We start from the raw sequence: 22957 nt of genomic DNA on the forward strand, positions 1-22957 counted from the left end.
ACATTTAACTATTGCGCAACCGTGCCAGTGACAGCCATGACCATTTTCAGGTTGTGTGTCTATCCGTCCATACATACGCCCATCTGGCTGTGTCCCCTTCAGGGAATTTCTTGAAATTTGACAAATGTCCACTTGGGTTGAGGGATACATTGATTCAGATCTGGTGGTCAAAGTTCACTTTGACCACACAAAACATTTTTGACCATGACTCATCCATCTTTGAAGCATTGTAGTCCCCCACAAGCTCATTGGTTCTGCTGATATTGAGCTTCAGGTGATAGTTGTTGCACCATATGATGAAGTTTTCTGTCAGTTCTCTGTACTCCTCTGGAAAATAGTCTCTAGGTGAAGACAGCATGTTTCTCACTGGAAATTATTAACTGGAATCCGACATGTCAATAGAGTGATAACTTCCACTTCACCAGAAAATACACTTCATGAAACTTGATGATCTCAAGAGAACCTGGGAGGTATATATAGAAGGGAAGATAACTAACGAGACGTGGAAGGAAATCGTCAGGTCCTGGTGTAAGAAATCTGGGGACGTACAGGCTCGGTTAGTAACATATAGGATTATTCATATTGGTTATTGGACTCTCTGTAAAATGGCTAGATTAAGACTATTGGATTCTGAGATGTGTTGGAGACGTGATAAGAGCAGAGACACACTCATGTCAATTTATGGGGAAACATTTCTCAACAAAGTACTTGGAACAGAGTTACTACACAGCCCTGAGCTCTATTAGGTATGATAACAAAGGAGGAGTATCGGTTGTGCTCAGGTTGTAGGATTGTGCTCAGACACTGGAAAACAACAAAGAATGGCTGAGTGAAATGACTGAGACTGCCAATTATGAACAATTAAGTTCTAAATTGAACAACAAAGATGTAATTGAAAATGAAAATATGGACCCCCTATATGAATACAGTTGCATGGCTAAAGAGGGAGAAGCTGACAAGGTTGTTGTATTTTTAATGTTATTATCATGTGTTGTGAGAGCTGGCCTCCATTGTATCACAGGCTGTTATTATTATGATATGTGTCTGACATCAAGAGACAAACGATGGCTTGACTGGGACGGACACTGCTGATGTATGTAAGTAATAGAAATGCAGTAAATCACAGCAATATCTGCTCAATATTTTTTCTTACATTGTGACATTTGAGTAATAACTTTATGATAACAGTAATGAAGATGATGAATGAAGATGAAGATGATGATTAGCTCAGTAAGGTATTTCCAATATATATGAGGGGTGGTCATACATATGTATGTGTTTTCTGGTTGTGATGTCCATGTTCTGTGTGGTTTTGTTTTGTTTGAAAAACAATAAAAATAGGTTAATTCTAGATATCACAGTTCATACCTTTTATTAAATTCCCTCAAAGTCTTCAGCATGAGTCTGGACAGACATGCATGTAAACTGCAGCTTGGCTAGGTGGCGGAGGCAGACAGCCGCAAGGCGTTAATCCCAGTTTTTATTCGGCAGCATTTATTATCAGCGTTCATCAGTGGCACTTCTTTGTTTGAGAGACATGCATATGGAATGCCAATGAGGTCATGAAGTTGTGTGTAAACAACATTAATTATGAAAGAATGTGGTTTTTGGTCTATGCAAAACGCAATCATGCATAAGCAAGTGAACTGAAATGAACACAGTATGTATTCAATACATGAAATTGTTTGATTGCATTTTCAGGGTTTTTAAAGTTAACACTGAAGCACTCGTTTTCTGCAGCAGCTCTCTCTCTATACATATACTGTGTATATAGACACACACACACACACACACACACACACACACACACATATGTATATTCTTTCTATACCTCCCCATTACCTTGAAAATATTCTTGGTGACTGAAAGGTCTGTTGAGATTATTACAGCACTGAGAGATACAGCAGCCCACACTTGAAAATGAACGAGTGTATCATTCGCTCTCTTACCCAAAAGGCTTTGCTGACCACTAAGTGCTAATGTGGCATTTCCATCGGCATGTTCCACAACCTGAAGTAATTTTACTGCTGCTTTGAATGCGCCCTCTCTTTTTTTTGAAAGCTGAAGTGAACTTTGTCTTGCTAATAGTCATGTCAAGTTAGAAAATTTACAATCTCCAAAGTGTACAGCATTTGAATTTTTTCCTTGTTAGCATGCATAAATCTTTTGAAAAATGCTCTCACTGCTTTCAACGCTAATAGTGTACACAGAAATCAAAGCTGTGCGTTTCTTGCAGAGCAACAAGAGAGGAGTAAGATCTGCATAATGTTGGCTCCAGCAATGAAGAGCAAAACACAGATCCACAGCATTGCTCGCTTGCTTTCCTTCCAATAACATCATTAGCATTTTGACATCATCGGTCTAATTGTTGTTGGTAGCTCTGAGAAAAGCTTGCCTTGGAGTGGGAGTCAGGAGGGAGAGAAAGGGGCTGGAGTGTTTCTGCTGTAAGGCCTTGTGCTTATCAGTGCAGGGCAGATACTGTTCCTATGATCGTGGCTGACAGGTGAGGTGTGTGCGTGTCTGGTGGTTGTGGTTGTCAGTGAACCCCCGGGACAGGTGTTGAGGGATGGGTTCGTATTTGGGAGCAGGTGCACCTCCCCTGCCCCCCTTCCTCCACTTTCGCCTTGTTCTCCCTTTCCCCCAGGAGGCATATGGTGAGAGTGATTGGAGAGACTCGGAGCCCCGCGGGGAGTGCTCCTCTCCCCAGTTCATCTGTTCCAGACAGGGCCTTGTGGGACTCTCAGGCTCTCCTGAGGTCCCCGCTGGCTGGGAATCAGGCCGAGTAAGCGGCTTCGCTTTCAGGTTGACTGCTTTGTTATAGTGTTGGGCGGTCGCAGTGGCCACCCCAGTTGGCTTTACACAGTGCAAAATAGTACACTGCAATTTTGCGCGCAGGACACATGCCGAATGGCTAATAGGTCACACCCTCTAATTTGTTTGGGCTATACCTCATTTGTACACAAAGCTGCTTTTAATCTGTCGACTGTTGTCGTGTCCTGGTGTCATTGCTTGAAATAGAAATGCCATCTTACTGTGATTTCACAGGCTCATATTTGTGAACCAGCTTACAAATGTGATGTAGTTCTGAGTGCACTAGGAGAAGAGTTATGGGGGCATTTTAGGCCTTGTATAATATGTGTACCTCTTTTATGTGGTCATTTATTATAAGGCGAACGCTATGAATAATGTATGATTAAAAGGCATAATGGATACACTGGGACTCGTCAAAATAAAAGCAAAAATCCATTTGCTCTCCCTGTAGTAAATCCACTGGCTTGTCCTTGGGCTAATTTCCAACTTGGGACTTGGTGGGGGAGTGAGTGCATGTCTTGATAGCAGTTTCAAGGGAGGGAGGTGTTGGTTGTTCTGTAAAGTGAGAGAGAGACAGAGAAGAGGGAGGAGGAGGAAAAGTGAAATGAGACATGGATGAGGAACAAAGCCAGGAACACCTCTTTCTCATGATTCCTCCCTCCTTCATCTCACTCTATTCCTGACTCTCTCTTTCTCTCCTTCCCTGTCTCCCGTCTCTGTCTTTCACCATCTTCGAGCTCCTTCCCCCTGCCTCCGAGCAGCTGCCACTTCTGAGCCTGAAGAAAATGAAGGCAGATGAATCAATTTGGCCTGTGGCCCTAAAGTGCACTTGTCTGCACCCCAGCCTGGGTGGGGGGGATAATGAGCCGATAGATTGAGCCGGTGCCGGAGCCCGGCACTGAGTGCCGAGATGCCTTTGCCTGCTGCACCACCGGGCCCCCTCAGATACACACACACATACATACACACAGTGCTGATTCCTCCCTGAGCAGCGGTAGCAGCCTGTCGCTGGGTTAATGGGGGTGAGGGTCCTTTGCGCAGGACACTTTTCAGAGCAAATTAGAGGAAGGATCTGTATCCGTCCTCTTCAGCCCTCCCTACTCTGTATTGCCCCTCGTCTCCTCCCTGCTCTGTGTATGGGGAGCCAGAAGAGCAGATTGAAGTATGGTATAGCGGAGCAGCATCAAGGTGGCTAGAAAGAAAGGGGCGGGCGGGGGGCAAGGTCCAAGATCCTAGGGTAATGAGGATTGACACTGGGACAAGGCTGAGGCACAGCCTCCCTGAGCGCTGTTGACAGGTGACGGCAGGATAGGGAAGACGAGGCAGAGTGAGAGGAGCTGGAGCAAGGAGAGGAAAAGCGAGGTCAGGACTAACAGCTACTCTTGTTCAAGAAGGAAAAAGGTGGGAGACCACGCAGCCATCCGATGCCCCCCTAAAGCCCCCTGCAAGGTGACGGAGGGAGGATCAAAGGAGCAGGACAACAAAGCACCACCCGCCAACATCTAGCCAGCTCCCTGCTGACAGGCTGCAGATTGATTGACACTGCAAGGAGAGTGAGGAAGAGTGAAAGGAACGGGAAAGTTAGCCAAGCCTTATGTGAACTGACGTGAACCACTACTGTCTCCATCGATGCCTTGACTAGCCGGTTCTAAGCAGGGAGGCTTTGTGACTTCACCCAGGGTTAGAGTAGTAAAAATGAGCGGACCCAAGTCGGCACTACTCAACTTGGGGGGAAATTAAGATGCTGGAGGGCCCTTTGAAGATAATTAAAGAGCACAGAGCGGCAGCCTCCAGAGAGGGACTGCAGACATGTTCAATACCGAGACTAATGGAGCTAATTTCCAGTACATTATTCATGTAAAACACAGACCCTTACTTAGCTATGTTTTTTCTGCATCTCATCTGTCTATCGTCTTAAGCCAAACTGCCCCCCGCACACATGCAGATTAACTACATTCTCTTGGTGTGTCAGCCTGATTAACCTTGTCCCAGTGCTGCATGGGTCAAACCTTCAATGTAAACAAACTTAATCCACACACACAAAAAATTCAAATAGTCTGTAAAACCTCCAGGTGGCCAAGAGCTGCTCCCTCTGGGCTTCCCAGAATGCATTACAAAGGCATTACCTCAAGCATAGTGCAAAGACATTATGACCTTGAACTGTGTCACCACTTGCAACTGATCACATCTCAGCACAGACCATTGGCCCCACCCTCAAGCTCTTGAACTTGTCCTTTAACATTAATGAGTACACAAAAAAGAAAATAACAACACATGAAAGCTGTACAGTCGGGCGCTTAGGGCCAATTACGCACCTCCCCAGACAGGAAATTAGTCCCTGCCTTAATCACAGGCAGTCAGGGTTGCCAATCTTTTGTCAGACTTGGTGAATTCCTGCCTAGATCAATTGCTCTCCTGTCCCGTTGAACAGTGGCTCGGGGAACAGTCTTTGCACGCTGCATCATTAACCTAGGCGGCTAATTAGACACTGTGCTCTGATCAATAGCCAAGTTGACTGCTGACTGGGTAATGTAGCCGCTGGCCCCGGAGGAGACGCAAACACTTTGGGCGCCTTCAGGAATTTGTCAGCAACACTGGTGCTGGGTAAACAAAGTAATCAACGGGCGCACTTGATGCCGACTGTACCTTGACGCTCTGTCTCAGCCTCCACGCCCGCCTGCCTGCCAAGGAGGATTGCTCTCTTTGTGCTCTCCTTGAGAGAAGGAAATCAAAAAGGCCACCATCTATTTTGAGATTCAAGGAGTGATTAGGCTGACAGCTAGTCGAGAGAGAGCGAGGGAGGCAGAGGGAGAGGCGGGAAGAGGTGGAAGTCAAACCTGATTAGGCCCACCTGCAGGTTTCTCTTCCTTCCATCTCTACACCCTGATTGCTTTTGCTTGGTGGCAGCTCCCTCCTTTTCTTTGCCACACTCACCCCACCCCACCCCTGTCCTGTCACTGTTGACCTCAGTGCGCTGCTAATGCCCCTTGGCCAATCAGCATGCTTGCCCTGGCGGCGGCAGGGTAATTAAAAGGGAATTGTGTCTACTTGGCATGTGAGCTGGTGGGCATGAGGGTAGACAAACACTCTCTCTGCCGCCTTGCCTCCCTCCCTCTCTCCCAGCCAGGTGGCAGCGTACAGGACCTGTCAGATTAGCTGATGACCCTTTTAATTCTAGCCCAGCCGGGGGCCATAATTGATATTTACCGGGAAAGGTTAATTGTAGCAGTGATCTGCTTAAATTACAGTGGAGATCAGGAGAACGGGGCCAGCCAGCACGCACGCCACCAGGGGAGCTGCTCCACACAAACTGCTAGTCAAATGGATTACACCCCGCGGCCATCGCCACTGTACTCCAATGTAGGGAAGCAGCACGGGACATTGCGATTGGCTGGTGCTCCACCGGCACAGTCTTTCTTGCTGAGCTCGCCAACCTCCCATCTGGCTGGGACTTTGGGTGCGTGCCAACTGCAGGTCTTGATGGCAATAAAATAAGCCATCCATGTTTGTGTTAGGGTTACCATGATGTATGATCTGGGTGGCTGAATGCAGATGCTGGCATTTGCACATGTTTGTGACAATATTTGATCCTGGTAATTCTGTGTTGGTCATTTTGATGAAGGTGAAGGTATGTACAGTATTGAGTGTTCCCTTTTTTATTGACCTTGAGGAGCTGTTTCTGTATGTAAAGGAGTGGAGTGGACGGGGATTTCAGACAGAATTCAGCAGTGAATCCTGACATTATGCTAATTCTACCTGTAAAGCGACGTTATGTTTTTTCAATATTGTATGTAGACCAAGGCTAAGGTTAGCACATAATACAAATTTAAGCTAATGTTGCCTACCTGATGCTTGATTGTATGTGTTCATGTCCTGTGATTACCTTATTGTATGTGCAAAAAATGGTCAGGAAGGAAATTGGACAATACTGATTGACCGAATTCTAGACTAATATTAGAATTTAGAATGATCTGTCCTTTAAATCAGTCAACTGAATTTGCAGTAATATCGTGTACCCGCATCAGTACTGTAGTCTACAGTCACAATTGGGTTTACGACATTGTTGCTGCTGGGTTCCTGTTGCTGCCAGGTAGGGCAAACAACAGTGGGTTGAGGTTTGGGGTTGCAGGTGTTTTTGCTACAGCCAGTTCTGCTTTGCATGTAGCCAAAGCACAAACGAACACTGAGCTTTGAGACACCACACCGACTTTGCTTTTCCCTCAGAATAGCAGCACCATGGCCCATTGAAAGTCAGTTGAAGCCATTGTAGTTACGTTGAATTGTTATGCATAGCTGCCTAACATGTGGACTTGGTTATAGATCCCAGTGAGTGACAGGAAATAAGATACCTCCTGGAGCTTTCATTTGAGTCCCCTTGTTCAAGCATTGTTGTCCTACTTTTGTTTCTGGTCTGACCCTTTTGATAGATATAAAATGAATAGTTCTGGTCCTCAGTGGCTGTGTCAGGTTTGAAGCCTTTATCATTTCCCCAATTAACACGGACTTGTTAATGCGTCAGAGGTTTTGATTGCTTCAAAGATCAATGCGCAATCTAAAAAGCACCACTTCAGCTGCTGCTCTTGTTTTAACAGGAATCCAAGAGATTACCCATATTTGAAACAATATGTTGGAGGATGGAGGAAGATGGAATTATTCAGTTTTTATAATAGCATACAGTTATTCAATTATAGATCATTTGGATTCTACTCATTAACGACCCAAACAACTGTACTGTTTTTGAGTTTGTACATAGACATTTCTGCTGTTCTTTTCATTGATATCACTGTGTGGCTTTTTTTTTTCTTTCTTTCAGTATGGTCTGAAATCAACTTAGGCAATGCACCACAACTGACATTATTCTCAGTTTTATTAAAGGTTTATTAATGTTATCTTGTTGTATGGGTTCACGCTGTATTGAAAAGCTTGCTGATTTAGTGCATTCATGTGAGCTGGTGGTAAACTACAGCTGTTCATAAGCCAGTGTGTGCTGTGTGAGAAACATTCTCAGATGACACGGACAATAGAAATGTCCACAGTTTGTTGCATAACATAATAAAACTAAGATATTTTGGTAACTTCTGAATAGATTTATGTAGTAGAACCTGAACACATCATGTGAGGAGATTTTTTAATCATTCCCACCTTTCATTCACATCACAATGTAATGATAACCAAACTATGGCAAAGATAATAGCAGACATTGTGTTCAGCAACGCTATGAAACACATTTTGCTCTCGCCAAGATGGTTTTCAACACTGAAAGAAAAAAGAGAAAAATGAAAGATGTACAAATATACAAAAATCAAAATAAGGCTTTGGAAAAGGTTCAGTGATGTAAAGTCATTTTGATTAAACTGGCAATACAACACTGTCACACTGGTCTTTTAATATATAACAATTTACATCTTTCTCCTTGACATTTTCTAAAAGTAATAAGCCACTGTGCAGTGATTTACAGTTATACCAGAGCTGCTTTTATTATTATACTCTCTGTCTCTCAAATGTCTGAGAAGTAACCATAAATCACTGCCTGTTAGGGTATAGTGCTTAATTGTGAACATCGTTGTTTGTTTCATGAGGTAAATACATGATTAGTAGATGTCCTCTTTTCTTGTTTCTCCTGCAGATCAAACCTTTGGCGCTACGTCCGGTCAAAGTCAGCGAGGACGAGACGGTGCAGGAGCTCAGCCGACCGCACAGGAGCAACTCCAAGGAGCAGCTCAGCGAGGTGAGTCCTTGGACGAGACCTCCTACAGAGAACCAGGCTATCCACTTTCACAGGCCAAGGCAGGGGACCCCTGAGGTGGGATATAGAGAGCAGGCGTTCAGCAGCAACATTTAGGCTGAGATCAGAGGGCAGCTGGTGCAATAGCTCCTGCTGTTTCCAGCTATCACCTCATAAATCCCCGGTGCGTTTGGGGAAAAGACTGGCTGGCTGGCAGCACGTAGACAGGAAATGATTATGTTGGTAACACAGCATCACCTAGTTGGCCTGGCATTATTTAAAGCATGGCGCGTTTAACTGTAGACATGACCTAACGCTAGTTCAGCCAGGTGTGGGCTAACCTTGTCGACCCCAGAATGGAATGAGTTAAAGAAACTGTTCCAATTATCGCTGCGCCGACGTCCATATGCCAGCCCATTTAGAGGATGAGTAGGTGGCAAAGGAAAATGGAGGCCAGGCACTGGTTCAGCATAAGGGATGAAATAATGCAATTTAGATACAGGGCAAGTAATGAGAATTTATGCAAAATCCCAAGCGGCTCATTTTAAATGAATGTAGAAATATGCTTCCTAACTAATGCCTGTCAAGCAGGCCTCCCAAACCTAACTAAATTCAATCAGACTGCTCATTTAGCTGACGAAAGCAGGAGGAGAGTGAGAGAGAGAAAGAGGAGGAAGGAAAATATGCGGCTTCTTTTTTCCAGCAGGCGGAAAATGATGGAAAGAAAAAGATGTTAATGAACTTATTAAATACATTGTTTTAAGCTATTCAGCATTCCAATTGAAAATCCAGCCTTATAAAAAAAAAAAAAAAAATTACCCAGCCTAATTTTTCCCATCTTCATCCTCTTTTCTCTAAGCCTCGCTGCTGTTTCTCTTGTGCGCTGTCCCCCCTCTGCCGCGTACTGTTTCTCTTGTATTTGTGTAAAAGGCTGTCTTTTAATGAAAAAGTCAGGAGGAAGAGGCGGGCTTGTCAGATAAAAGACCGAAGCCGGTTGACAGCTCTGACAGGGATATACGACAAGCACCGAGAAGGGGGGGTGGCATGAATGAGGAGGGGTAGTAGAGTGAGGGTGGAAGTGGTGGTGGTTGCAGGGATGGTGGTGGTGGGGGAGCGCGCTGTTGAAAATTGCACGCTGTAATCGCCGACGGTGTTAGATGTGGCATGTCTCTCTAATCTGCTGCCAAATAGATGGTGCACAGATGCTGATCGTTGTAGCCACGGCATCCATATCTCTCCATCTCTCCCCCTCTGCCTGTCTTTACCTTTCTGTCTGTCTGTCTGTCTGTCTGTCTGTCTGTCTGTCTGTCTGTCTGTCTGTCTGTCTGTCTGTCTGTCTGTCTGTCTGTCTGCCCTCCCCTCTGCTGGCTGTTGCATTGCACTCAGTAAAGGCCTGGACATCACACACACAGTGAGATTCGTCACCAACGCCGTTTCACAGTCTCCCCTATATTTCTTATTTTCTCAGCTCCATGAAATCTCCGCCACCGCATTGAGAGCGCTGCTAATTTTCGCAAAACACGCTCCACCACATCAAAGTGGCTCCCCAGCTTTAAGAGCTCTTAACTAATGATGCTTCGTCTGCAACGAGTAAAATGGATTTCTCTTGTCTTACCGCCAAAGGAAATAGAGACAAATGCGACATGTGGACGCGCCCGCCTGTAAAAACAGTCATGCATCAATTTGGGAGCGGGGGGTAAAAAAAAAAAATTTGCAGGGGATGCTGTTTGTTCACTGCCATGGTTGGGTCTTTATCTGTTTATTTTGACTAGGTAATTGTGCCTGCAGTGCAGCGGGGCCCCGGCACTAAGCCACACAGGGATTAGGGAAATATGAGGTAGCGGAGGGGGTGGTTTCCACTGCATCTGTGTCCTGCGGAGGAGAGGGCGGCAGTTGTGGTGGTGCTGTCAGGGTCTCTAACACCCTCCTGTATCCACCCACACCTACCCACATGCACCCAAACCCACCCAGCTACCTGATCCTCCTGCCACAGAGGGCACACATGCTCGCATCCCCTTCCCCATCATGCTCCAACGAACTCCGATTGGCCCTCCCCTTGGCCCCCCTGCAACGCCCAAAACCAATAGTTTGGGTTGGGAGAAGATGCACCGGAGCCTCCCCTCTTGTCGCCATGTTTTTCTTTTTTCTGCAGGAGAGTGGAGGAGGGGGCATGGAAATGGGGAGAGGATTAGGGGGCGGATTTAGCAACATTTCTCTTCTCCGGGGCTGTTTAGTTAACCCTTAAATGCCGCCAGCATCCGCCCCATCCCTCTCGCCACCAACCACCATAACCACACACACACACACACACACACACACACACACACACACACACACACACACACACACACACACACACACACACACACACACACACACACACACTCATCATCCTCCCTCCCCCACACTCCCTCTCTGGGGCGGGTTCTTAAATCCTTTTGAAGTCCTAAGCGCTGCAGAAATCCATTGAGAGCCATGTATAATGGCTTTTAAGAGAGAGTGTTTAGCTGGATGCCGACCCTATGGCTTATGAACCGCTGGCGTTTTAATGGATCCCCCGTTCCCTCCCCTCTTTTTCTCCCTTCACTGGCACTAAATCCAATGGATTGTCCCTCATTATCATTTAAATAAGCCTCTCTTTCTACTCAGAATGCTCCAAGTTGAATGAACTCTACACAGTAAGGCTAATTCCAAATGGCCTTGGCCTCCCACCACCTATGCACATATGCCCTCGCACACACAAACACATGCATATACACACATATTTAAGTGCACTCAGAACATGCGCTAACACAGACGACAGAGCACGTTCTCACTGGAACACACTTTTGTATCCACAGACTTTGCCTTCTGTTCAGTTCTTCCTCCCCTCTCCTCTGGCCTCCTCTCTGGTCGTGGTAGTGAAGGGAGCAGAGAGGTTGAGCAGAGCGGGAATAGCCTTTTTGATTCCTGCAGAGCCTGCTTTCCGGTTCGCGGCGGGACTCCTCCCTAATCGTCACCACAGGAGCCGTCCTGCGAATCACAGGGGCACACAGGCGTTGATGAGGGCTGAAGCCAAGAGCAGGTGCGGGAGAATGGATGAGGGGTTTTGGGAGGGTGCAAAACAAGGGAGGCAGTGGTGGTGAAGGTGTGGGGGAGGTCGTTTGGATTGAAGGTGGACCTATGGATGAAATTGGTCTAGCAGAAAAGTCCCCTCCAGAGACTAGGGGGGGAGAAATTGCCAATCTAGACAGAGGAATAAAAGAAGTGAAAAGTGGAAGTGGAGGGAGGGATTTGGGGATTGGTATTCGTGCTGGGCGCTGACAGACAGAGCCAGAGAACAGAACAAAACCCAGCTCTTTCTGTCTCCATCCTGCTCTTGTTCAGCATTTAGTGGACCGCATTAGGAAACACAGGAGGAGTTTGATGGGCCAAAACATCTCCCTTAATGCGTGAAGAGATATTTATCCAGAGTATAAAAGGGGCTGATGTAACATAATGAAGAACGTTTGATTTGGCTCCAAAATGTGACAGACACCACTTTAAAAACAGATCCCCCAAGTTAATGCAACATCCAAACACAACATCTGCTGAAGGGCAGTTTGTAGTCTAAGTCCTGATGCACAAAGTTAGGCTGTTACAGTTTTCAGTGTTTTTGTAGTCAATGTGTGTTTTTGTCTGTAAACACTCTAACCCATTTTGGAAATGATCTCAATATGCACTATATTTGCAGGTTATATATATATATTGAAATATCTGCCTCGTTATCTAAAAATGCCTGTTGATGCTACTCTTATTCAATACTGTTTGCTTTGAGTGCAAAGCAAATATTTGGATAGTTATAAGGTGGAAAAAAAAAGAGAAGCCAACACCTTTGGCAAGCAGGGTACCTGAGTATCCTACGTATCCCAGAGTCTCCAAATATTTTTTAAGTACAAGTCACACCGTGCTTAAAATGCATTTCTACTGCCAGACAATGACAATCGTGCACATTTTAATTATAATTTTCCCAACTGATTAAGGTTTTCCTCAGCATATTTCTCTGACAACTGACAGCAATTAAGTCTGTCAGCAGGACGTGCGTGGTTGTTTTTAAAGCGATGCTACGCCCGCGGTGGAGGCCAGAATGCATGGAAGTGATGTGTGTGGGCACGGGGTACATGGCGGGGTGGGTAAAAGGTTAACGTGAATATTGATATTAAAGCGGCGCTGCTTCATCATGTCTGTGTCAGCGAGTGAAACGCTTCTTAAAGGTCATCCCTGTTCTCCTCTCTCTCCCTACAGAGTTCCACTCACTCGCTGTCAGGCCGTGGCTACTCGGTAAGTGGCATTTTCATGCTTCATAGCTTTACGGCAGAATTACAATCTCCAACGACCCGCTTTATGGCCCCGGCGCTCGACATTTTAATTATGTTAAATAGAGTAATGGAGAAATCATGATATTAGGAACATTAATTCTGGCTGACTGACTGATTAAATTGTGGGAAGGTGTCCTGCGCTACCTTGGCGAAAAGAGCCTCGTTTTATTGGCATCGATCAGCGCTGCTCGCCGGTGCTGCAATTTGGCTGTCAGAGTTTTATGTCTTCCTCCAGCGACTGTCAGTGGAGGATCCTTTTGCTCACATACATATATGACAATATGCCTAAAAGCCTTTTAATGGCCTCCATACCTATGCAATAAATACTATTTCTTACCACCGCAGAAATGCATGTACGTTCACACCTTCGGGATGATCCATAGCAGTTAAACGTGTCTTATGATTGTTGGAAATTTGTTGCTGTTGCTCAAGGTAAATGTGCCAGGGAGGAATATTTAGCAGTGCCTTGGAAAACATCAACCCAGTGCTTTCAAACATACACTAGTTCTCAAATTGTCAGAGCAGGACTATTTTTATCCCTTGAAAGCATCTGTTGCCTTGCCCCAGTGCGTTTCCGTGCCGTAAATTTGTACTCTTCCCCTCCCATTGTTTCAATGATGTGTCTAGTCTCTGGGTAATAGAGACAGTGGCCGTCCTTTATGTCCTTTGCTTAAAGGGGAATTCATAAGAGGAACATTCTTTAAAGTGTGCTACTTTTAGCTGATGAGTGGCATATGGCAGTTCTTATTGCAGCTTGGAAGCAATCATCCCGACAAACAAAACAACTATAAATGGTTTGTCATCGTTAATCTGCCTCAAAGGACTGCAGTTAAAGCGCTGAACAAAGCTTAACTTCAAAAGACCTTGATCTCTGTGCAATCTTTTTTTTTTTTTTTTGCTTTTTTTTTATTTTAATAGAACATGTCACATTCCGATTCCCCAGCGGCCGCATACTCACAGATGGATGAAAACAAACAAGACCTTCCAAAAAAGCTTGTGAAGCCCTTTGGCTCGAGCTGTCAGTTTGAGTCAGCAGGGAATGAGGCCTTCTCTTTATCTGAAAGGAGGAGGTTTCAGAGAGAGAGGGCAGAGAAGGAAGTGGAGGGGGCTCGGTGGTGGTAGTGTGAGGGGGCGGGGGCATTGTTTAAGCGAAGGAAAGTCCAGTAACGAGGGCAGGAAGTTTTACGTTGTCTGCCTCCCCTCTCTGGCTATCCAATGGTGCTATCTGCAGCGTTTGTAGCCTCTGGGCACCTCCTGGGTCCTGAGCTCTGACTCTCAATCTGCTCTGCTGCCGGGCCAGCTTGATTTCTGGGGTCTCCTTATCTGTAAGTGCTTCAGGCTTTACAGTATGATGGTTTCAAATCGGGAGGGGGTGGGGGTGGGCATGGGGAGTTGGGTCGGGGGGCTCTAGGGAACTGCCAGGCAGAGGCTGAGTGGGTATGGGAGGAGGAGTTGGACGAGGAGAAGGCCAGAGGCTGAATAGAGTGTTATGGCTGGAAGAGGAGGAAGAGAGAGGCTATGTATGTGGGCGGAGGGCTGTTTGTGAGGGGGGAGGGGGTGTGAGAGGGTCAACGAGGTGGGCACACCGGCACAGGCAGTGCCACCGGCCACCAATAGCATGGACACATCTACTGGTTGGCCCGTGGCACTGATCGCAATCTGCTGCTTTGCCTCTCCACAAACACTCAAAAAATCAAGCTGGTGGATGGGGGCTGGTTATCTGTCACAAGGCTCTAAGAGGCACAAAAAGGCAATCTCTCCTGACAGTTTGTTTTCTACTTCTATGGGAGATAACGCCTCTTCTTGTTTATGCGTCCATATGCCTCTCTTCTTATGTTGCCTGCCAGGCTGAAATGGCCTCATTTGAATGGTTTACACAAGAATGTAAAGGAAGTTTCTGGGCATCAGTGCCAGGCTCATGAAAAGAGGAATTTGGAACCATTAGTGTTTTGGACACAGCAAATGCATTTATTCTGTTAGACCAATTCTGCAGGTTTAATTCATCCAAATGTGTTTTTGCTCATCGAAAATGCGGCACATGCAGTCGATGGTCTGCACGCATTCTGCACAACAGAATATGACACGTCTCCTTGTCAGTGTGTCTGACTTTGTCTCATCTCATTTCCTCCATTTCATTCTTTGTTAAAAGACAAATCTAACAAAAATCTGAAAAAAGTTAACAAAAACAACTAACCAACATTTCATCACTGAGTGACAGCTACAAATTTGCTAACTTGCTGCTAATTGAATGCAAGATTTCCAGCATTGATAGTGGATTGCAAAGACTTTTCTGCAAGCTGGTGCAGATCTCTGTGAAAATGAAGCTAAAGCTGATCATTTTGGTTTTAATGGGAAAGGATTGCAGTAAAAAGGCATGAACATAAGATGGCGGGCATTTCTAAAGATTCTTGCTGATGTTAATTCTTGCGAAGGTGAACACTAAAAGCCTCAACGTTCTCCATATACAGCACATACAGTCATGGCAAACTCGTTCCAGTATTTGTGTTTAACAGTTAATTGGGTAGCCTTATGGTTAAGGTGGATACCATATAATCACAATGTCCATGGTTCAGTTCCCAGCGGTGGGGGGGGCGACTCTTATCCTGTGTCTCTCTACAAACAAACAAGCTTATTTTAATTGGTAGGGTTAACAACAAACTACCTCGAGTGACGTATTCATGTAGACATAATGTGTTTTTCCACGTGGTGACATCACTAGACGTGAAATCCCTACCCACCACCTGTCCGCCCCCCACCCGCCCTTCATTCCCCAGTCAGGGCCGAGGGCTAATCTCTGGACCGTTGAGTCCAGCAGCGATATGGAGCAGCAGGACTGAGACTCGCTATCTCGCTCTCTGTGGAAGACTGGAAATGGAATTGTTTATCAGGCCGACTCTCTCCTGTCTGCTTTGTGCTGGCTTCATTATAGCCTCTGCTATGTTTGGGAGACAATATCTGTCCCTTGTTTCCTGCGCTGCTACCTGCTTGTTGTTCCACTGGAGATGGGCCTGGGCTCTGGCGATTTATCATCCCCTCTGAGGGGCTCCTTGATAAAGAACCCAACATCCCCCTCTGTGCCGGGGAGATACGGGCTGCGAGAGACAGGGAAAATGTCAAAGAATCTCACTGCAACTATCTGCCCATCCACTCGCTACCCCTGGGCTGCATATACTGTATAGAGGAGGAGACGTTTTAGCTAAGAGAAAAGACACACCTCCCTTTCCTTTCAGATGAAGTGATTGTGCTTCAGTCTCCCACCCCCCATCTTTTAAAACCACCCCAAGGCCGAGCCACGGCTCATGTTTTCACGCACGATAAAAGCACAGAGCTTTGTCTGTGACAGTATAATCTGACTAGTCTGTTTTGGGAGGGTTTATCTCTGCGATGTCAGGGAGTAAAACCTTAGCTGAAGTGTTTGGGTTGAGTGAGAGTGCTCGGAGCTTTCAGACACACCCGTTCTTCATTTCCCTGCTCGGGTTGTCATAATCATATTTAACGCTAAATGAGTCTACACTCTAAACAGAGCAGTCTCAGCCATTTGTGCATTCTTAAACAGCCTCGTTTTAATTGATTTGGCATTCACGACCTCCACATTGTGGCAAATACACTTCCCTGTCTGAGTGACGAGGCTTTTTACAAGATCTCTATCGAATACAAGGATTATGTCACTTAATTATAATAGAAGCCATTAAAAGCTTCACGCTTTATTTAACAAAACGACACAGATTCACTGGATTAAATGCTAAACACAGCGATTGAAAGGAAATTGAGTGTAAATTATATTTAAGAATAATTTGTGGGAGATTTTTTTTTGGTCTCTACACCAGTGTCGGCACTCAGAGCTTGAACAGGACGTCGTGGCTTCTTCCCCGACAGTATACTGCATGAATCTCTTAGCTGCCTCTTTGTTAGCATCTCTGTGACTCTCTCTCTCTCTCTCTCTCTCTCTCTCTCTCTCTCTTCTCTCTCTCTCTCTGGCTGTATATCACTCTGTCTGCCTTTTATCAGTCTCTTGTGTTCTGCTTACTGTGCAGGTGTCTCCGTACCACCGGCTCTGCACATGGTGAAAATTAGTGAAGGAAACCAAGAGCCCAGCAGGAGTGGGCTGGGGCCCTGACATTGTCCTGGCCTTGGGGTGGGGCGCTGCCTGTCAGGGGCCTCTCTATGAGGGCTGTACGCCTTGAAAAACCTATTTGTTTATCCCCGTGTGCGGTCCGGCTTCAGATCCTGGGCCCTGCTGCTCTCCGCGCACCAGGGACCTGGGCTGTTGCCGCTGGCAACAGATAAAAATTGCTGTTAACCACAGCAGGGCCCACAACACATCAATCAACGGTTGTGCAGATAAAGGCTGCAGGCTTCTGGGGCCCCGGCTGAATGGCACGGTTGAAAATCCTTTTCCAGTGGCTGAGCACACACAGCTCCGGCGGTAGAGGCCTGCTATCATTCAGAGTTGAGGAGGGAAACTTCATTTTCAGCAATGCAGCTCAGGTTTTGTTCTACTGGAGGTGCATTAGAACACAGCAACACAAAGGGGACTCTGGGAGAGGTCATTTGAATAAAAAGGCAACACTGTGAATTAGTGTTGACCGGGCCTCAGAAAAAAACAGCCCCAGCATAGTTCAGTTGTTCTAAATGAACTCTTAATTGCTTTTGCCACTTGGCTTTGCTCATAAGGCTGCTTAAAAGCTGGGACGTTCAGCTCCACCGCGTTCCACATACCCCGTTCATAAGGACTGAATTGAGATCAACGATTTGAAAAGGCCAGGAGCTGTTCTCCAAAGGCCCAAATTGGCATTAGTACAAAATATTTCTTCATCAGGGCTGACTTCAATGGTTCATTCTAACCTTTTTCAATCTAGTTCCACCATCCTTAAAGCAAATGTATGGTGATGACTTTGGTGCCTGGTAATGAAAAAGAACAATACTGATCTTTTCTTATATTAAATCCAGTTAATGTATTCCCAGACGAAGCTCTATGCTATCACCCATGTTGGAGTTAGTCCAAATGAAACACAGCCTCTCATGGGTAAAAGCATTAGTTTTATCCCCCTAAGCCCAGCCTTGATAATCATCACTCTTAGTTTGTCCTGGATGCACTGTCCCCAAACTCACATTTGCCCCACTTTAAACAAATAGCCCTATAATGTAACAATCAAATAATGCTCTGAGGATTTGTTTACTGCAGGCTTTCTCCCCATTAAGTTTCACGGACACTGTAGACAAATAAAGTGGTAATTCCACTTTATCATATGTTACATATACCACAATCAAGCAGCAATTACATGCTCCTTCCATTTGTAAGAGCTCCCGATGCCGACGTGGATGTTTTAATGAGGGCTGTAATGAACGCTCAGGGTGTTTGGCAAGTCTCCGAGATGTTGCTGGGGCTTTTATGGCTCCCCATTATAACGTACAATTTGCATCAGCAAATTACAATGCTCCATATCATTATCCTGCACCAAGGCCCGATCATAAATTAGAGCTCCAATTACAAACATCTATCTGGGAACAGAGAATGAATATGATGGCAGCCCACCAGAAGCAAGCAGGAGGGAGAGAAAACCTCCTGTGGATTGTGGGATGAGACTTCCATAGAGGTGTCATATTCTCATAAACCTCCCTTATGGGGAAATCATGCTTCCAGAAGAATTAGACCATTTTGGGGGGAAAGAACGTCTGCTAGTTGTGTTTTGGCAGTTCCATATGTCATATTTCACGGCGCGCTGCACATTGAACTTTTTGGTATTTTAATCGTTTTCCTTCTGCTAAACACAGCACCCACTGCTTTCGGTGGCTGACTGTTTCACACATCTCATTCAAAGCTATGTAAGCCTGTCCGTTCAGCTGTGCAGAGGAAGGGGCCTCGTCTGCTGCGTCTCAATTCAGACCCAGCTATGTCTCCGTCTCTTCCAGTCTCCCTCTGTCTGCCTCGCTCCCCCTCTCTCATTCAACTTGATTATACACTGGAGGGAACATAATAAATCAAAGAGATTTATCATGCTCCAGCTTATTAATTCAGCGCCACAAGTGTAATATTAGTCTGTGTCATTTAAAGAAGCAGGCATTGCAGCATTGCCAGCGTCCCCCAAGGAATCCAGAGGAAGCCATTTTAGTTTGGGCAGACCCTAATGAAAAAAAGAGAGCATATTTTGCAAGACTTTTCATATCCCAGCACATGTCTTGGTTGTTCTTCACTCTTTCTTCTTCATAACACACTTGACTTTCTCTGACTAATACAGGGATTCAGCGCCTGCCTCTCTGTTGAGCGCTACTAGTTGTTGTAGGGGAAACAAACAGCGGTGCACCTATGATGGCTGTGTTGCCTGTAATCCGCGACCTGTGACCAAATCTCTCATGGAGAGGTAGAACAAAAGGCGTACGCCAACAGATCGCTTCAGGCGCCAAGCAGAAACCACCTCTACTGATGAGACAAAAGGCCTGCGGGTCTCCCACAAACACACAAGCTCCCCGACGCTGCACAAACAAAGCCTGAAATTAAGAGGAGCCAGAGGCAGGCCCATTTCTACAGCAAAGCTAAAGTGTTCCTTTTTCATGGCCCCGGTGGATTTCCAGTATGGGATTGTAATAGGGAAGAGAAAAGAAACGACGCTTTGCCATTTTCAGCCACAGATTTTGAGAAAGCGAGATTCTCATCCTCTTTTTTCTCTCTCTCGCTCTCTGTCGTCGTTTTGGGCTCTCTCAACGTTCACACCTCCCACCACACTTTCTGGGCTAATTTTAAAGATACTAAAACCTCCTCTTGTAGCCTTTAGAGGGTGTCGGATGATGTTTAATTCATGTCTTGTTTTGCATTTTAACCTTGCATATCTGTAGGATCAAACGCATCCATCTGTGCTTTTTTGGCCGCAAAGCCAGAGCACACAGGATAACTGCGAGCCCTTGTTTGAGTTGGAGAGGTCATGAGATGAAGAGACTTTATTCCATATTCACAAACACCCGCTGGCAATTATTCCTCCTGTCTTTAATGTTTCTATGAATCTATTCGGGTTAAAGCCCCCACCCACCTCTCTAACTCTACCCGCATGAGTACCTTTTCCAAAACCTCTACAAAAAAGTTGCACTAAGTAGGTCATGTTCTGCCACTCGTCTTCTAATCACTCAATGAAAAGAACACGATTCCCCTCCATCGGAGCCCCTGAGCCTTGCTCCTGGGATTTCAGTGAGCAACATACACTCATTTGATTTTCTGGCATGTGTTTTCTGCTTTTCCTTTCTCTCTCTACACCCCTCTTTCTACTTCCCTTACCTTGTATCTGACAGTACACAAGCAACGCTTATCCAGCCTCGAACTTCACCACACACACACACATGCACCATAGCCCCTCTTCCTCCCCCATGTCTCTCTCTGTCTCTATCGCTGTCTCTCTGTCTCTCTCAGTGGAGAAGGTGTCTGACAGTAACAGCAGGTAAGGTATAAGATTACAGGAGAAGCAGGGGCAATTATACCTCCAGCTGATGCTGGTGTGTTTATGAGGAGAGTAACTGTTAATGACAGTGTTGTGGTTTCTCCAGAGGCCAGAGCACAGCTTAGGGAAACCTATTGTTTTTGTCTGCCTGGCTTGCTGCTATGTTGTTGTAAATGAGTTTTTTCTGTCTGCCCGTCTGATTTTTGTTCTTTCTCTTTCTCTCTTTTATGCCTCACCGACACTGAGAGGCTTCAGTTTGGGCTGCTATGCCTCTGTGATGCCCTGCCTATGCTGTGATTTTGCCTTTTGGGCAAACAGGCACCAGGCAGGCACAGGTTTCCTGTAGCATTCTCAACATTTCAGTGTTGGCTGGATTGCAAAAAAAAAAAGAAAGCAGGCTTCTTAAGGTCATAGCAGCATGGCTTGGTAAAGAATATTGGTAAACACGCACATACAGCCCAGTGTTTGCAAATGCAGGTCTCTCAGCATGGTTTTGGCCGCCTTGCTGCTTCCCCCCTACGTGCCTTCACACACGGCAAGCAGATCGCTGCGATTGGAGGAGTTTGTGTTTAGATAAAGGAGCTTAATCATAATTGCATGGGCTTTCCAGTGTCGAGCAGTGGCACTCTCCCAGTAGCTGTTCCTGGCTTGCAGCATGAGGTTGCAGCAGTCCTGAGAGGGACAGTGGAAATATATCTCAACAGCACCGCAGATTCCATGTACAGCAAAGGGGAAAGCAAAACAGAGAGAACAAATGAGTTTGTGTATCAAATAGATTTAAGTAAAAGATACACATCTAAATGTTTTGTGCAGCGCTAACTCACAGTTGTTATTTGCTGTTTGACCATATGTAAATCCTCACGCTCTCCTGTCTGTGCCAGATGGTGCTTAGACACTGTTTGTCTTTTGTTTCCTCTGAGGCTTCACCTGTTGGGGTTGAGTCTACCTCTGACTGTTGAGCTGTCCTGTGATTGTGAAGCTATCATTCACCTTCTCTTCACCATCACACAAATCTTACAGAAGCGGCAGATTAAAGTGTTAATGAGGAGCATATGTGTATTCAGTGTTTTCAGTGTCACATCCGAATGCAGTTGTTTCATGTGTTTCACTCCGTTTTATGGCTGCTGGGTGGGTTCACGTTACAAAACTCCCTCTCACTGGGACCCTCTCACTGACTGGTGAAGGTTTATGTTTTTGGCGGTCTTCAACGTGAAGGTTATTTCACTGTTTCACTCAGCGAAAGTCGTTTTGGAGAGAGGAGTCAGCTAAATGCCAGGAAATGTAAATGAATGCCAGACTCACCCACCGGTCTTCTGCCCACGACAATCCACACTCCAGACCCCATCCACTGTGCCCTCAGTATGTGGTTGGCCTTGGCCCCGATCACACCAGGGCACATGGGAGATTAACTGGGCCGGCTTACTCACTCAGCAGGTTCCCCGACTCCCCTCCACTCATCCCGGCCCAATCTGCCAGCTAGCCTCCTGCTCCACCGAGCCATGGCAGCAGGGCACCGCAAGCCCGGCCCGCCTTCATTACGCCTGCCAGATGGGCTGAGAATTAGATTCGAACTCCCACCATGGAGGGAGGGAGTGGAGAGAGATTGAGGAGGGAGGAAGGGAGCGAGGTGGCGGAGGAAAACGGAGGAGGGAGGAAATTTGTGGGGGGAAGAAAGTAATGGTTTTTGTTTTCATTTATGTTGCAAGTTATTACATTTTAATGTAACACCCCTGGGACCTGGCAACATTAAATGCCTGTTCTTGAATAATCGACACTAACTGCAAGCAAATGCTAGGGAGAAATGAAATTAGCGAGCGCAGCAATTTGGCACAGTGATTATCGGCTCCTTGGAGGCACTTCCTGATGATTTAAGAATGCTAACATTTAAGCAAGTCAGATCTCATTACTCTTCAAGGTTAAATCGAGCTGTGTCGGAGTGGAGGCACACGCTTGATTGGAAATAGCACTTCCTTGTCTCTCTGCGTCTCTTTTCATCTCACTCTGTTTATGCCAGTGTTTCTCACTTTTGTGGCAGCTCACTGCAAGCAGAGAAGACTCAGGGCTGAAATCTGTCAGACCCTGTGCACACCCTTGGCCAGCTCTTAATTAGATCAGCAATACTCGCTTTCCAAGGTATAATTCGTCCTTTGCCAAGGATCATCACTTGTGCCACGAGCGCCGCCATGCTCACTGCCTCAGCCTCGATCTGAAGCCTTGTGCGCCACGCAGCCCCTTTCACACAGATGCATGGGCCCCTGGATGAACCAAATTAAATAGGGACCTTTTGGAATCCACACCGAAGGGAAAGTGTTTATTACTTTTCAGACGGAGCCACAAATGTTCCTTTATACTGTATTTTTCTCTGCTATTCTCTCTTGATCTATGTAGGCAGAAACGATTTTCAAAGCAATTTCAACCCTGGCATCTTCTGGTCCAGTGTTTACCTCTGCCAGCAATACACATCTGTTGTCCACACAAACTTGATCCAATTAGGTGACACCAGACAATGGCTTACTCCTCCATAAACCCAGCACAGTGCCAAGGGTCCCGAACAATACGGAAGTGTTTTTTCTTCCATTACGGGGCGTCAGATCCTTTTAAAGGTGTTTATCCGCCGTCGATGTGTCAGCCCCTGTTTCCAAAAGGGGGCTCAGCTG

General features: G+C 46.0%; 1 protein-coding gene across 7 annotated transcripts in view; it reads left to right on the plus strand.

The window, feature by feature from the left end:
* fbrsl1 (fibrosin-like 1) overlaps window positions 1-22957 on the plus strand; it is a 270554-nt gene that overhangs the window by 109511 nt on the left and 138086 nt on the right. For all 7 annotated transcript variants that reach the window (XM_070964090.1, XM_070964083.1, XM_070964088.1 and 4 more), the window contains exons 3-4: window positions 8438-8539; window positions 12800-12835. In XM_070964090.1, coding sequence (XP_070820191.1) covers window positions 8438-8539; window positions 12800-12835 — 138 coding nt within the window. The remainder of the gene's footprint in view (window positions 1-8437; window positions 8540-12799; window positions 12836-22957) is intronic.

The sequence above is a fragment of the Chaetodon trifascialis genome, chromosome 6, assembly GCF_039877785.1.
Source record: "Chaetodon trifascialis isolate fChaTrf1 chromosome 6, fChaTrf1.hap1, whole genome shotgun sequence".
Taxonomy (NCBI): domain Eukaryota; kingdom Metazoa; phylum Chordata; class Actinopteri; order Chaetodontiformes; family Chaetodontidae; genus Chaetodon; species Chaetodon trifascialis.